The 17,593-nt window shown below is 42.6% G+C and overlaps 1 protein-coding gene across 2 annotated transcripts in view; it reads right to left on the reverse strand.

Annotated features, from left to right (window-relative positions):
* UNC13C (unc-13 homolog C) overlaps positions 1-17,593 on the reverse strand; it is a gene marked incomplete at its 5' end in the record, with an annotated part of 390,158 nt that overhangs the window by 42,170 nt on the left and 330,395 nt on the right. For both annotated transcript variants that reach the window (XM_084641195.1, XM_084641194.1), the window contains 3 exons: positions 3,737-3,817; positions 9,718-9,774; positions 14,503-14,626. In XM_084641195.1, the coding sequence (XP_084497321.1) occupies positions 3,737-3,817; positions 9,718-9,774; positions 14,503-14,626 (262 nt within the window). The remainder of the gene's footprint in view (positions 1-3,736; positions 3,818-9,717; positions 9,775-14,502; positions 14,627-17,593) is intronic.

The raw sequence follows: 17,593 nt of genomic DNA on the forward strand, positions 1-17,593 counted from the left end.
TGGTCTGGAGCTTTGATAACTTTTCCCTTTATTTTAATAAAAATCTCTAAGCCTTGGCTTTGTTGTCCACATAACTGTTCTTGCCAGGGGTCCTTGCAAAATATTGAACTCTCTACATTTAATTCTGTGTAGCCTGATTTCAGGACAAGAACCTGATTATCTTCTGCTCAGATCATTGGTGAGCCTGTAATAATATACAACCCTCTAAAAATCAGGTTAACAGAGTCAAGAGTATTGGATATGAATGTGGAAGATCAAATAGGGCATTGGTAAGTTATCTAGATTCTCTTTTTAAAAACTGGAATAGAATAATTAATTTTCATGCAGTAGAGAGAGAATAATTAAACTGCAGCTGTACTCTGAATTGACTTGAAAAGTGGCATCATGGGGTTCAAAGATTATTGTGTCTCAGTCACTCCCAGATCAAATATGCTTAATTTACAAGATGTTTTCTCTAACTGCCAACTCTGAAAACTCAAATGAAAAGTCAAGCTGGCTTCTTTTTGGACTCTGACATCTTCAATAATCAAGATTCTGGCGGGACCACTTAGTTAATAATTATGCCAGTGATACAAGGGTAAGAACACAAACAGGTTCACTGCCTTATAGTTCTGTTAGCTCTGGGAGGGTAATAAAAGGAAGAGTAATACTAGAGGGTCACACACTTCATTGCTTCTGTAGGGTGAGCTCATTGCACACACTAAAAGCACCACATATTCCTCCATTCTCTCTGCATCACCTTCCCACCCCCCGCTATTTCAGACTCCCTACAATCCCCTCACTTGTGCCAGGGTATCCGTGTGCCCCCTCTACCACGTTCCAGGGGCTCTGTTTCTCCCCACTGTTCCCCTCCCTGCTTACCATTGTCTCCCATGTGAGGGGCTCCCCAGACCAGGGGGCTTTCACCTGCTCCCCTGACCATTCTTATTTCATTTCTTTCTATCTGGGAGATAAATCATTCAGTGCCATCATTTTAAACTGTATGAGGATGATAGGCAGACCTGAAATGGGGGTATTGTTATGTTGGAAGGCATTAATAGCTTTCATAACTTTTTTTGATCTACTGACAGTTGCAGAGGTAGCTGAAGCTGCTGGATCTGTTAACCAGATGTTGATGCGCTTTGTGTCCTCCATTTCTACCGTCTATTTTTCTGATTTTCACAAAAATTAATAGGGTTCGGCACCTTGATGCCTAGAACTTTAGTCCAATTCCGCTGATTCGGGCCCCGCCCCGGCGCCTTTTTAATTTTTACTCACCCGGCGGCGCTCCGGGTCTTCGGTGGCAGGTCCTTCAGTGCCGCCAAAGACCCGGGGCCAGTGAAGGACCCGCCGCCAAAGTGTCGCCGAAGACCAGGAGTGCCACTGAATCGGGCCCCACTCTTCCTAAAGCCGGCCCTGCCTAGACCGTTTCCTTAACGTTCCAGTTGATTGGATATGGCATTCAAACATCACCACATTATATACTGACAGACAGAAATACCATCAATTGAGTGTTAGGCCTTGCTTTGCTTGATCAACAAGATTTTTGTCACACAAGTCAGCAAATATACATGCAGAGGTCAGATCTGTTGAGAAAGACACTGCCATTTTACATAGAATAGTCTCTTTTCTGACCACAACCACATTTTAATCCAGCAGTTAACTCAGTTACCTGTTTGTAAAATAAAGATTACGGGTGAAAGTAGGCCAGTACGGGCGGGTATGGCATACCAGTAAGAAGTGGCTGCCGTACCAGCCCGTATGAAGCCAACGTTAAAGAACTACTGCGGCTGCACTTTAATGTAGTTGCCCCTTTTGCCCCCCTGGGCTGCCGACGTTGGGGGGCAAAGGGGCAGCTGCCCCAGGGCTGGCGATTTAAAAGGGCCCGGGGCTCCTGACCACCGCTGCTGCTACCATGGCAGCAGCTGGAGCCCCGGGCCCTTTAAATCACCGCCACAGCCTTGGGCAGTGCAGGCCAGGCAGCTTGGATGGGCTGGCTGGGGGAGGCTGAACCCCACAGCCCTGCCCCTTCCACCCATGGCCCCATCTCTTTCGCCTGAGGCCCCGCCCCTTCCTGGGGCCTGAAGCTGGGCCCCTGTACCAGTAAGTGCTTAATGTTACTTTCACCCCTGGATAACAATATTAGTTTCTACTTGGGAGGGGGTTGGGGGTCTTTAATGTTTGTAAAGCATTCTGAGACCCTCTTCTGGAAGGTATACTAAAAGTGCAAAGTACTCTGTCCTTTGCCAGTGAAATAAGTTCTACTTCTGTTAATATTGTGGTTGCTAAAATGTAGGGATTGGATAGAATCATTCTACAGGAAAAATAGCCTTTTTGTGCACAATATTTTGGTTACCATAAAAAACTCCACTTGTAAAGCATTTACTGTAACAGTCAGATTTTGCTAAAATAATTATCTTGTCGATTGTGGTGTTGGAGACACTGGGGCATGGCCACTAGGTAACTCGAGGGGATGGAAGACCACGAGTGTCAATGAAGCCCCCTCGCACTAGGCCCAGGTGTCCTTGGCCCCCCCCTCCTGCCTGGAGGCACTCGCAGAGCTCTGCGTACTAGGCCCAAGTGTCCTTGGCCCCCCCACCTGGAGGCACACACAGCACTTATGCTGAGAATCTGCAACAATATGTTGCAGAGTCAGACTGCCTGAAACTAAGCAAGGCCAAACGGGAGATATGGAAGAACAATGCTAAATAAAGCAGCTTTATGTATAGTTTAACAAATGATGCAGAGAACCAGGGAACTAGCTGGGAACTGGATTGGCTGGCTATATGGATACTTGGGGCAGCTTGCTATTGGATAAGTATGCTGGGAAAAAGGATGTATAAAAGCCTGTGTAACTTCCTGCTCTGTTGTGCAGGATTTGAGATTTTATTCTCCTTGTACCTTTTTGCAGCTGCAAATAAACTTTTCTGCTTCTCCACCCCGTTGTGATTATTGGGTGTAGCACACCGGGTAACGAACCAACTCAAGCTGTTGTTCAGCCTCTCGGCACTGGGTGCCGGCAACAGCGGAAACGCACAAAATTAATTGATTCAGTTGTGTTCTTAACAGCTGCCTGACAAATGTGATTGGTTTCACTGAAAAGGGGCCACTGTATAGAATAATTAAAAGGCATCTTTGAAAGAAATCCAATAATGTACAGGTGGCAGTTAATTAGAGGGTGAATACAAAAGTAGAGAGACAAATTTAATTGGACATTTGTGGATAAAATAGTACGTTGTACAACAGAAAAATGCCTTGACTTCCAACAGGCTGTGAAGTGTTTTCCTTTCTCATATACGTTTGCAGGACCGTGGGTAGACTGCGCCAGTGAGGCCCAACCTGGCTTTGAGGAAGATAGACGGGCCATGCTACAGCACACGGAGAGCTCAACCTATTTGACTCATCCAGACTAACTCCAGGCCTCCATGGGAAGATAATAAAGAGCTAAAGCTTGGCTACCACTTTAATGGATGCAGTGCATTCTCTGCCTGCAGTTGGCCAGCTCTGGGTGGGTGGGTGGGGCCTGGGAACCAAAGCTTTGTGTTCAGCCCACCTTGGAGAGCCTAGCACCACCCTGCATGATGTCTGTGCTCCCCAAGCACATTGTGACAGGAGGGCAAGGATCTTTATGACCCTGTCACACCATTGTACACTCACACAGGGCCAGCTCGAATCTAGCTCATACCGCGAACAATTCAATCATATATTTGCTCATTCAGACACACAATATAGGCTCACAGGACATATACAGCTGTACCTTAATTGTAGCTAGTGCTACCTCCATTGTTGCACATTGCCTCAATGTCAAACTTCTAGCTTCCTCTCGAGTGACATGGTCCTGAAAAACATGGTAATATCGTAGCTGTTATAAGGAAAAGCAAGTCTTGCTGCTTCTCTTGCCTTTTTAAAAAACATCTACATTTGGCAAGGATGCATTCACCCTTCGACTTGTTTTTTAAAATAAATTACAACGCAAAGCTATTCCATTGTTTGTTGAAAATGAGAATTGAAAAGAAAAACTGAAATTTAATGCTAGGGTATCTGTAAAGTGGTTTCCAATTATTTTGAAAAGACAAGTTGTTTCTCTGTTCTGTAAAGGAAATTGATTAAATGTTATAAATGTGATGAATACTCATGGATGCCATTAAAATTCCATGTTTTACTAATGAAATTTGACTGTAAATTGGTGTTTGGCAGAAGCCCAAACTTAAACAAAAGTCTGATTGGAAGGAAAGTTAAGTAAAGGCAAAAAGAGGTTTGTATTCTTGAAAAATATTTTGTGAAATCAACAGCTCATTATTTACTTAGGCTGTATTTTAATTGCTGTATCAGATTGGGCTGTTATTCAAAGAAACACAAATTGCCACATTTCTACAAAACTCAAATGCCAGTATTGGTATTGGCTAGAAACTGACTGGCATAAAAACCAAACTCAGAAGCTTTTTTATCATGTTAGCATTTCATGTCCTACACAGTTGAGAAACAGAAAACTGCTTCTTTCTTAAGCTGTTCAAAACTGGTGTAGAGAGGAAAAACAATCAACCTTTTGGCAACCATTGGCAAAAGTCTGCCCTTTTGCTTTATCCCACATAGAAAGATGTTTTATTTGTACTACAGCTGGCATGGCTGTAAAAGCTCATTGTCATTTTACATGTAATATTCCTGGAGGTAGCTGAATGTGTAAAGAATCAATCATTGGAATTCCTTTGGAAGAGGAAGATTTACCTGCATATTGAGAATACAAAGAATGGGTTCAGTGCTACATTCCTGTTCTTTTATCTCTGCTTTAACTTCTCTGATAAAGAGAATGTTTCTGTGCCCAAGAATACCACCATACCATGGCAAGTTGGTACAGAGTGGAGAACATCAATAAAACAAATGTAAAATCATGTAAAAAATGAAGAGTCTAGACGTTTTTAGATATTGTAGGCTAATTTGCTAATGTAATACACTGATTTGGGTGGAATCTGTGGCAGTACAGTAAGGGCTAGGTTATGTCTTTTGACTGGGATTTTCCCAACTTGCCAAAATGACTTAGGAATAGAAATCCCTTTGAAAGTGTTCACTGCTAGAGCTGGTTGATTTTTTTTTCATGGAAAATGCCATTATTGTGAAAACTGAAATATTTAATAAAACTATGTTAACAAAATTCCCATGAGAAAAAAATCTATTTCTGAAAATTTTGAAATTTAGTTTTAGATTCTCAATTTAATTTTGAATTTGATCTTTTTTCATTTTTAAATGATATTGTTTATGACATGTCAGTAATCCTAATATACATTACTTTTACTGACATGCCATAACATAACAATACAGTTGAAATAGGCTAATTTTATTTTTAAAATCCGTGGCAATCTGTTTCTTTGCAATGCAACAGGAGACACTTTGATCTAAAAAAGATGTTTCAATCAGTCCTAAAGTAGCAGCTGCCCTTAATCATTTTTAAAATACAGTAAAAATAGAACATCAACTATTATGCACTGCTCCTGCAGACAGATCATGAAATAACATAAGCATTAAAACATATACAAATGAAAAACCGTATAAAATAAAATTCAAAATTTCAAAATGAGAATTTTCCAAAACATACATTTTTCAGAATTTCCATTTTTCAGGAAATTTTGAAAATATTTATTTTCATTTTCAATCAGAACAAAAACAATTGTCAAAATTTTCCCACAAAAAGGAAATTCAGAGTTTCGACCAGCTCTACTCATGAGTCACTCAGTCCCTTTGTCCCTCAACAAGTACTATGGGGGTGAGGAAGGACAGTGCTGCAGCCTGGCAGCACACACCAGTGAGGCAGGTACAGCTTGCTCCCCCAACGGTCTGTACTGGGACCAGTGGTGTTCAACATATTCATAAATGATCTGGAAAATGGGGAAACAGTGAGGTGGCAAAGTTTGTAGCTGATACAAAATTAATCAAGATAGTTAAGTCCAAATCTGGCTGTGAGGAGTTACAAAGGGATCTCAGAAAACTGGGTCACTGGGCAACAAAATGGCAGATGAAATTCAATGGCGATAAATGCAAAGTGATGCACATTGGAAAACATAATCCCAACTATACATAGGACATGATGGGGGTCTAATCTAGGTGTTATCACTCAAGAAAGAGATCTTGGAATCATTGTGAAAAATTCTCTGAAAAGAGCTGCTCAATATGCAGTGGCTGTCAAAAAAAAGCTGACAGAAAATATCGTAGTACCACTATATAAATCCATGGATGGTTTGCCCACGTCTTGAATACTGTGTGGAACTCTGGTAACACCCTTCTCAAAAAAAGATACATTAGAATTGGAAAAAGTACAGAGAAGAGCAACAAAAATGATGAGGGCTATGGAACAGCTTCCATATGAAGGAATGATTAAAAAGGCTGGGACTGTTCAGCTTAAAAAAAAAGAGACAACTAAGGGGGGCTATGAGAGAGGTCTATAAAATCATGAATAGGGTGGAGAAAGTGAATACAGAAGTGTGATTTACACCCTTCACAGAACACATAAACTCAATGAAATTATTAGGCAGCAGGTTTAAAACAAAGAATGTGCGTTTTCACACAACACACAGTCAACCTGTGGAACTTGTTGCCAGGGGATGTTATGAAGGCCAAAACTATAACTGGGTTCAAACGTATAATTAGCTACATTCATGGAGAATAGCTATTAGCCAAGATGGTCAGGGATGCAATCCTAAGATGTGGGTGTCCCTAAACTTCTGACTGCCAGAAGCTGGGACTGGAGAACAGGACATGAATCTCTCTATAATTACTTTGTTCTGTTCATTCCCTCTGAAGCATCTGGCACTAGCCACTTTTGGAGGATACTGGGCTAGATGGGCCATTGGTTTGACCCAGTATGGCCGTTCTTATATTCTTTGAGTTGGCCAGATTTAGTGGCCAGCATAGAGGTGTATATGGGCCATGATGCTGGTATCAAGCACCTTGTATCCATGGGATCACTGTGAGGGAGTAGTGACTGAACTCCCAAGTCATATTCACAGAAGCACAAAAGGTGGGAAAAGGGTTTCTTGTGTCCTTTGCCCCTTGAGCATCCTTGCAGGGAGCAGTGTCACAATTTGACCTTGTGTTTTAAAAAAAAAAGGTCAATTTATTTTGCTTTGCATGTTTTTGTTGGGATGAAGCATCGCAGCTGCTGTGACAGCCTCTGTTTAATAACTACTTACAGGGAACTTTTTATTCTGTTTGTACTTGAGCAGGAGTAATAGCAAAGAATGTTGGGTACATTATATATTGTGCAGAGGGTACTATAAATACAAGTGAGACTAAAACTATAGGGTTTGGGACTATTTAGAAAAGCTGGATGAGCACAAGTTCTTGGGGCCAGATGCACTGCATCCGAGCATGCTAAAGGAGTTGGCGGATGTGATTGCAGAGCCATTGGCCATTATCTTTGAAAACTCGGGGAGGTCCCGGACAACTGGAAAAAGGCTAATGTAGTGCCCATCTTTAAAAAAGGGAAGGAGGAGCATCCGGGGAACTACAAGCCAGTCAGCCTCACTTCAGTCCCTGAAAAAATCATGGAGCAGGTCCTCAAGGAATCAATTCTGAAGCATTTAGAGGAAAGTGATCAGGAACAGTCAGCATGGATTCACCAAGGGCAAGCCTGTTTAATCTAATTGCCTTCTATGATGAGATAACTGGCTCTGTGGATGAGAAGAAAGCAGTGGATGTGTTGTTCCTTGACTTTAGCAAAGCTTTTGACATGGTCTCCCACAATATTCTTGCCAGCAAGTTAAAGAAGTATGGGCTGGATGAATGGACTATAAGGTGGATAGAAAGCTGGCTAGATTGTCGGGCTCAATGGGTAGTGATCAATGGCTTCATGTCTAGTTGGCAGCCGGTATCAAGTGAAGTGCCCCAAGGGTCGGTCCTGGGGCCAGTTTTGTTCAATATCTTCATAAATGATCTGGAGGATGGCGTGGATTGCACCCTCAGCAAGTTTGCAGATGACACTCTACTGGGAGGAGTGGTAGATACACTGGAGGGTAGGGATAGGATACAGAGGGCCCTAGACAAATTAGAGGATTGGGCCAAACGATATCTGATGAGGTTCAACAAGGGCAAGTGCAGAGTCCTGGACTTAGGACAGAAGAATCCCATGCACCACTACAAACTAGGGACCGAATGGCTCGGCAGCAGTTCTGCAGAAAAGGGGTTACAGTGGACGAGAAGCTGGATATGAGTCAACAGTTGCCAAGAAGGCCAATGGCATTTTGGGATGTATATGTAGGGGCATTGCCAGCAGATCGAGGGACGTGATCGTTCCCCTCTATTCGACATTGGTGAGGCTTCATCTGGAGTACTGTGTCCAGTTTTGGGCCCCACGCTACAAGAAGGATGTGGAAAAATTGGAAAGAGTCCAGCGGAGGGCAACAAAAATGATTAGGGGACTGGAACACATGACTTATGAGGAGAGGCTGAGGGAACTGGGATTGTTTAGTCTGCGGAAGAGAAGAATGAGGGGGGATTTGATAGCTGCTTTCAACTACCTGAAAGGGGGTTCCAAAGAGGATGGCTCTAGACTGTTCTCAGTGGTAGCAGATGACAGAACAAGGAGTAATGGTCTCAAGTTGCAGTGGGGGAGGTTTAGGTTGGATATTAGGAGAAACTTTTTCACTAGGAGGGTGGTGAAACACTGGAATGCGTTACCGAGGGAGGTGGTGGAATCTCCTTCCTTAGAAGTTTTTAAGGTCAGGCTTGACAAAGCCCTGGCTGGGATGATTTAGCTGGGGATTGGTCCTGCTTTGAGCAGGGGGTTGGACTAGATGACCTCCTGAGGTCCCTTCCAATCCTGATATTCTATGATTCTATGGTTCATTCCTGTGACACTATTTTCTACGTACGCTGTTATATGTGAGTACAATATTATGTATGTGGTAACACATACACATGTTTTTGTGCACATTTCAGGAGGGTTTATATGCTGATGTCAAAACTGTGCTGATTGTTTATAAATTAATTATTTTTTTTATATTCACTGCCAATGTTTGAGACCCAATCCTTTTTCCATTAGCCAGAGCTGCTTGTCAATACTAGAAATGAACCATGAAGACATAACACCAATTACTGCCGATGGAAGCAGAGTGCTGTAGAATTTTAATGTAGAAGAGAGTAAGCACAGAGCATACCATTATATTCTTTGTAGACAATCAGCTGGACAAATTTACAAGTGGTCATGTACTATTTTTATTTTCCCTGAAGCTGGTCCCAGGAGGAAGCCAGATGTTCTAATGTAATGGTCCACAATTTCTATTCAAGACTAATTCTGCAGCAAACCATGGAGTAGGATAATTTTATGTTAATAATAGACAGTTACAGTGAAGATCTGTGTATGATACACAGGAACATACACTAAGAATTGCCATGCTGGAATAGATCCATGTAGCCCTGTAACTTCAGGCCAATGCTGCACTGACAGAGGCCAATGATAAATGCTTCAGGAGAAGGTTTAAAATACCCATATTACACCTGGTAGCTTGTGCAATATGGAGATCGGAGGAATATTTTCCTGACAGCAACTAATGATCAGCGCAATGCATATGCAGAAACAGAATGTGAAACCATTACTCATTTTGCCGAGCAGTTACTCACACAAGCTGTCCCTTGATTTCAATGGGCCAGTTATGACAGTAAGCACAAGTGAGGAGAAGAGGGTAAGCACACCGTTTATCCACTCTTTCCTTACAGTAGGACATATGTAGATTTATTTAACCTACTTACCTTCAGCTTCGACAATTGTCCAAGATCTTTAGCGGCACTAAATATCATCTGGGGCCCCTATAAACAAACAAAATTGAAACTGAAGATACAGAATTTTCAACATCACTACAGAGCTTTTGCTTTTTATCTCAACATCATTACTATTGTTAAATAGCTGCCCATTTTTTGAAGAAAAGGCCTTTATCACATTGGTTATCTTCAGTATTCTGCAGATCAAAAGTTAAATAAAACCTTCAATTCCAATTAAGTCATATTTTGATGCAGTTGACAAAGCAAAATATTTGGAAATATATAGGTCAGTGTGGAGGAAAGTGGTCCCAATCCTGCAGAACCTGAGAAACACAACTCCGATTGACTTCTATGAAATATTCACTTGTGTAAAGTCCAAGCATCTCTATATTGAACCAGAAACATTGTGTTGAAATATATTTGAATGGCATATATGTAGACAAAACAATATTTTGTAATAATCAAATCCTGGCAAGATGCAGAAGGTTTATGTTACCCCTTTATGTTAAACAACCATCTGCTTCGAATCCTTCTATAATGCACTGTAAACATTTGTTGCAGCACAATTACCCCAAGAACTGTAATTACCAATGGTTTTTGGCAGCTTAACAAGGAGTGGTTCTAGATGACTGGCTTCCATTAAAGCCAACTGACAGAAATCAGCTAAACTTAAATGGGACAATAGAATGGTTTTTCATCAATCTTTCCAGAAGATCTCAATTTTCAAAACTGGTCTTTGTGTTTCTGTGTATCCCCACTAATGAAATTTTACTTTCAAATCTATAAACTTAGCGTAAATTCTCACTGCTTATTGGCAGCCAGAATGGTAAGAGAAAAATTCTGCATATTGTAAAACAAGTTCTGTTTCAGCGTGTCTGTGCTTGTACCCTCTGGCAAGGGAAGTGGTATTCACATCTCTGTAAAGGGAAGAAACTTCCTTGAAGTATCCTATTGTTGATGGGGGGTGGGAGAGGAGAGATAGCTCAGTGGTTTGAGCATTGGTCTGCTAAACCCAGGGTTGTGAGTTCAATCCTTGAGGGGGCCATTTAGGGATGTGGGGCAAAAATTGAGGATTGGTCCTGCTTTGAGCAGGGGGTTGGACTAGATGACCTCCTGAGGTCCCTTCCAATCCTGATATTCTATGATTTAATTACAAATAAGATTAGCAAAAAATGAAACCAGCCTGTGGCTATGCACCTTATCCATCATACTGTGTATCACTTTAGGGAAGTTACATTTTGGAAGTTAACAGATGGTGAGGCACTGTACACACCTGTTGTGCTGTGATCATATTTAAAAACTGGTCCATTGTTCTTTTGTAACTAATTTTTACCTCCCTTGACCACTACGGATCATATATGTTCTATTTTATCTCTCTGCTTCTATTATGCTCCTGCTAAACAAGGCTTGAAAAATATACTAGACAGCTACTAGTCAGGAGGCAATGTTAAAGGTGCGTGTGAGGGGTATTTCAAACCAATGAGGTTCTGGGGCCCAGCACAATCCAACCCTGCTGTTTAGAAGGACGCTGAAGTTGGACTTCTATCCAGGTCTGTCCCTGTCCATTTTGGCCTCTGGCTAGTTGATGATAAATGAGAAGCCTCCACACTCATCTGGCTCCTGGAAAGGAGAAGGTGCACACTCTCACTGGACCCTAACTGCCATCCAAAAGCCTCATGACAATTGGGTGGGAGATGAGGCAGAAGAGGGTCCTCAGGTTCTATCCCACCTCCTCCCATCCTGGCTTCTGCCTGAACTGGGCAGGTCTTTTCACCAGAGCTTAACCAAATAGCAATGTGACATGACTTTTGTCAGTTTTCCCACTGACTACAGGGTTACAATAAGCAGCTGTGAAATTGACCAGGCTCTTGTTGGCCTCATACAGTCTGTGATTAGACGTGGTCAAGGGTTTTCTGAGGGAACAGAATTTGCCCAAACTGAGATTTTCCAGGGGGTCAGTGGCTCTGGGACAGACCCACGATGTGGACTGCTCTACGGTCCAGTATTATTTAACTGCAGTCTCGTTTAATAATACTTTCACTGCATACGTACAAACCCCTTCTTTTATTTGTCTATAGTATGTCGCAATACTTTACAAAATTTTAATTGTTGCTATTGGAAAGTGATGATTAATTATGTCATCAGTGAGAGATTTGGACTTTGTTATATTTGCTAGCTGTGCAAGAGAAAAGGTTACATTTATTCAAGAGAATTTTTCATTAGGATTTGAGCTCGTCCCTGCTGCATAGTGTTCTAATAGATATAATTTACATTTGAAACCCAATAAATATTATAAATGTCATCTGCAGCTCTGTGATTGCAATTGCTTCAGTTCTTACTTTTGGCTCCCTGGCAGTGTTTTTAGCTGTTTTAATAACAAAACAATATATACAGTAACATCGTCTCCGGACACACTGTAACAATATAATGATTAACTTGTAACAAAAGACAGCAGACTCATTAAATGCAAGATTAACCCCCCTACGCGTACACCCCCCCACCAAACAAAAATAATATTTCTGTATTACACTACCTCTTCTCCCCCCGCAAAAATCTCACAAGTCTGAGGTCATTGTTTTACTGCTTTCTCATAAAGGTATACCCAGAATTTGACAGACCCCCCTACACCAGTACTGTAAGTACAGTATCCCTAGATGGCATCCCCAATTGAGGATCATGTCAGGCTACCCTCACTACTGCTTTAGGTAGCCCAACAACCTCCTCCAGCTGTACCATGTTCCCCGCTTCCTGTCATCCTGGTAATGCAACCCCTCCCCTGCCGTCAAAGAGGACTTCTCTATGTCTGGTTAACAAATCTAGAGCCAGACTGTGGCTTTGAGTCATTGGCTGGGAAGTGGCTGCATTTTGGGGTGGTGATGAGGCATCATATAGCAGGAGGCTTTTGGGGAAGGGCATGCAAGGCCTGCTCTCACTCTGCATCCCCATCTTTTAGCCTCCTGGGAAGGCTAGCATCTGTGCTGAAATAGTACAGTGATTGAATGCTCACTGTGGCTGGCTGCTTGTGTTCTCTCTTGTTCTTGCACACCTACAAAGGGCGAGCCATCATCTGGCTGTTAATTTTCACCACAGGCAATAAAGTCATCACAAATAACATTTTAAAACATGCTCTATGAAAGTGATCATAGAATCATAGAATCATAGAATATCAGGGTTGGAAGGGATCCCAGAAGGTCATCTAGTCCAACCCCCTGCTCAAAGCAGGACCAATTCCCAGTTAAATCATCCCAGCCAGGGCTTTGTCAAGCCTGACCTTAAAAACCTCTAAGGAAGGAGATTCTACCACCTCCCTAGGTAACGCATTCCAGTGTTTCACCACCCTCTTAGTGAAAAAGTTTTTCCTAATATCCAATCTAAACCTCCCCCACTGCAACTTGAGACCATTACTCCTCGTTCTGTCATCTGCTACCATTGAGAACAGTCTAGAGCCATCCTCTTTGGAACCCCCTTTCAGGTAGTTGAAAGCAGCTATCAAATCCCCCCTCATTCTTCTCTTCTGCAGGCTAAACAATCCCAGCGCCCTCAGCCTCTCCTCATAACTCATGTGTTCCAGTCCCCTAATCATTTTTGTTGCCCTTCGCTGGACTCTCTCCAATTTATCCACATCCTTCTTGAAGTGTGGGGCCCAAAACTGGACACAGTACTCCAGATGAGGCCTCACCAATGTCGAATAGAGGGGAACGATCACGTCCCTCGATCTGCTCGCTATGCCCCTACTTATACATCCCAAAATGCCATTGGCCTTCTTGGCAACAAGGGCACACTGCTGACTCATATCCAGCTTCTCGTCCACTGTCACCCCTAGGTCCTTTTCTGCAGAACTGCTGCCTAGCCATTCGGTCCCTAGTCTGTAGCTGTGCATTGGGTTCTTCCGTCCTAAGTGCAGGACCCTGCACTTATCCTTATTGAACCTCATCAGATTCCTTTTGGCCCAATCTTCCAATTGGTCTAGGTCCTTCTGTATCCTATCCCTCCCCTCCAGCGTATCTACCACTCCTCCCAGTTTAGTATCATCCGCAAATTTGCTGAGAGTGCAATCCACACCATCCTCCAGATCATTTATGAAGATATTGAATAAAACTGGCCCCAGGACCGACCCTTGGGGCACTCCACTTGATACCGGCTGCCAACTAGACATGGAGCCATTGATCACTACCCGTTGAGCCCGACAATTTAGCCAGCTTTCTACCCACCTTATAGTGCATTCATCCAGCCCATACTTCCTTAACTTGCTGACAAGAATACTATGGGAGACCGTGTCAAAAGCTTTGCTAAAGTCAAGAAACAATACATCCACTGCTTTCCCTTCATCCACAGAACCAGTAATCTCATCATAAAAGGCGATTAGATTAGTCAGGCATGACCTTCCCTTGGTGAATCCATGCTGGCTGTTCCTGATCACTTTCCTCTCATGCAAGTGCTTCAGGATTGATTCTTTGAGGACCTGCTCCATGATTTTTCCAGGGATCCTGCCTTTTACATTGCACCCCGCCTTGATGAAATGCACTGCAAGAATGCCCCAATCTAGGATGGGCAGGCAGTTCGCCCAATAGTGAGGACTTGCAAAACAGCTACTAAAGATCTGCTCCAGCTTTTCTGCTGAAAAAGTGCCCAGCAAGCTGCATGTAGTGACCAAGTTCCTCTTTGGGGGGAATTTTCTGGAAGGAAGTTTTAAAAAACTGCTACCAGGCGTCTGATTAAGCAAGGTGATTATTGCAAACGTTTTTAATGTGTGTGAATCATGGCTTGGACACTTACGGTTTGGTCTGTCAATGGTGGAAGCACGATTTGTTTTTCTATTTTGTTCAGGACTGATTTCCACAGCTCTTTCAAAACCCGTTTCAGAACTGTCTTCTCACAGAATTTTGCAGAGAGACTTAAACTGGAATAAAGTAAAACACAGGCTGGTCTCCAAATCTAGCATTAAAACATCAAAGGCTCTGAATTAACATAAATTCAGATTAACTGCTACCTTGTGTTAGAGTTTCTCTGAACCACTACACCAATAATGCCTTTTAGAGATCAGTGTTATTTCACAGCATTCTTCACATGGATTTTTGAACATTTCAAATCTTGTCTTCTAGATTAGGAACAAACGTTCCATGTAAACATCTAGCAACCCTTTTACCATGCTTCTGCTTAATGTATCCAACAGCACCGTATTTATTGAAAATGAAACATAACGTTTGAACTATAAAGTTATGCTCAAATGATTGGTATAGTTAAAAAACTTAAAGGGTTTTTGTGAAATTAGTTTCTGCTTAAAAAGAAAAAGCTCCTTTGTCATCCTATATTGCATCTGTGCAGTTAAAACTGCTTGTGATATGAGACACAAATGTAGAGCAGATGCCTTGAAACACTTACAGTTATGCATACACATTTCTTTTAAAGTCAATGGGACTACTGAGTAGTAGGAATAGGCTCCGTAATAAGTGTTTGGAGGACCACTTTCCCATCACATGTTTATTCGGATCTAAGAGGGTGTTCATGAAACATGCTATATGTGGAATTAAGCACCTTTTACTGCAGTACACACACGAGAAAATCTTCTGTTTATTCTTTAAAAAAACTGCAATTTGTAAATACGTATCTGGGGAGTCTTATAATATTATGTAAGTTTTGTTCATGTAAATGAGCATATAACAGAGGATGTACAAATCACATCATAGGTATGTATATGTACCGATTAATCTTTCTATTATCTATTATAAGTATGCATATGAAAAGTGATAGTAACAGAGAAATAATCACAGCAGAAGGCACATACATTTACAAGGCAGGTGATACTCCTTAGAAGCATTTTTATCTCAGTATGCAAATCAGGGTACTTGATCTTGCTGTTGCACAGGGTTAGAGCTTGGGAAATGTTGGGAGGATGATTAGTGGTCAGGATGCCATGTGTAGGAGATTGGGAAACTAAAACTGTCTGGGCCAGAAGGGGGCAATCAGGATGGCCGGTGCTCTGTCCTGACAGATTTTGCATAGAACTTGTGGCAGGAGTGGGAGCAGAGGGAAGGCATAGCTGAGCTGGTCCAACTAAGGAAGAGGCAGAGCATCACCCTGGGAGTGATGACCTAGGGCTCTTTTGGAGCAATATGTAGTTCATTTCTGTTTGCATGAGAAGTGAACGGATCCCTGATTGGGGTTCCCCAGAGACTGAAAATATTGTGCAGTACCCAAGCTCCCACTTGTGGTTGACTGAAAAATGTGTGCTGAGGGAGTCCGCAAGCACATTTTGCTTTCCCAGAAGATAGATGACCGATAGGGTGATTTGATTGTTGATACACCAGTTCCAGAGGCTGACTCCTACACACAAGGAGGCAGATCTCACTCCTCCCTGCTTGTAGGTGTAGAAGACAGTTGTAATGTTGTCTGATGTTATAAGGACACAGTGAGTGTGGATGAATGGAAGAAAGGACTCACATACTTTCCAAACTGCTCATAACTCCAGGATATTGACGTGCATTCTGGACCCTCAAGATATACAGGAACTTTTTGCTGTGTGGCTGTTAATGTGGGCTCCCCAAGCTAATAGGGATGTGTCTGTAATAATGGTCCTGTCCAGAGAGGTGGAGAGAAAAGGAGATGCCCATGCATACCTGACAAGGGTTTGTCCACCATAGCAGGGAAGACACTACCTTGGCCGAAACTGTTACCATGGAGTTCATGGAATGGTGGTTTGGGGAATATACTGACTGCAGTCACATTTAAAGGTTGGCATAGATGCATATGACCTAGGAGAGAGACAGACATATCTTGAAAGGTACTTGAGGGTTGCTTGTGATGCGAGCTATGATATTGTTCATGGTCTGGAATCTGTCCGTGGGCAGGTACACTCTTGCAGTGATAGAATTCAAGGTTGCCCTGATGAAGTCCAGAGATTATGTGGTGCGGGGGGTGAGAACAGATTTTTTGGCATTTACACTGACTCCCACTGAGGAGAGAAGGTGTAGCATTATGGAAGTTGATGCATAGGCATGCTGGCGGGATTTGGCAACAAGGAGCCAGTCATTGAGATAGGGAAAGACAATGAACCCACAACATCTGACATGGGCTGCTACTACTGAGACTATCTTGGTAAGGACTCTCTATTCTGAAGGGGAGTACTCTGTACTGAAAATGTTCGGTGCCTACCATGAATCCGAGGAATCATCTCTGAGTGGGATGAATGTCTATGTCATATTGAGAGCCATGAACCACGTGCCCTTTTCTAAAGACAGGATTATAGTGGCCAGCGTGACCATATGAAAACTGAGTTTGGGAATGAAGTGGTTGAGCTGGCAGAAGTTGGGACTGGTCTCCAACTGCCCTTCTTTTTGAGTAATAGGGGGTAAGCTGAATAAAGCCCTCTCCCTTGGTATTGAGGAAGGATGTGTTCTATCGCTCCTCACTGCAACAAGTAGTTCAACTCTTGTTTGAGAATACTCTTGTGAGAGTGGCCCCTGAAGGAGGATTTTAGAGGAGGTAGGGATGCAAACTGTATCCTATACCCAGAGTGGATGATGTTCAGCACTCACATGTCTGTTGTTATTCCATTCCAAGTGTTGAAAAAGAGTGCTAGACAACCCCCAAAAGGCTGGATGATGAGACCTTTCTCCCCAGCAAATCCAGGCATTTGCCTTATCAGTGGGAGTAGACCGGGGATATTGCTGTCTAGCACTTTCAGAAGTGGTCTGGATCAGCAGTGAGTTGCGGGTGGGGTGAGAAAACAAAAAATTCTGCTTCTTTCGCTGGCACATAATAGCCTTCTCTGACCTTTTAGGGGTATGAATGCAGCTGACAGAGGTGTGACGAACTGTCCTAGCTTGCTCCAGTATGACTTCATTAATGGGGAGTGATATTCTCCTGG

This window comes from Lepidochelys olivacea (assembly GCF_965140295.1).
Source record: "Lepidochelys olivacea isolate rLepOli2 genome assembly, chromosome: 10".
Taxonomy (NCBI): Eukaryota; Metazoa; Chordata; order Testudines; family Cheloniidae; genus Lepidochelys; species Lepidochelys olivacea.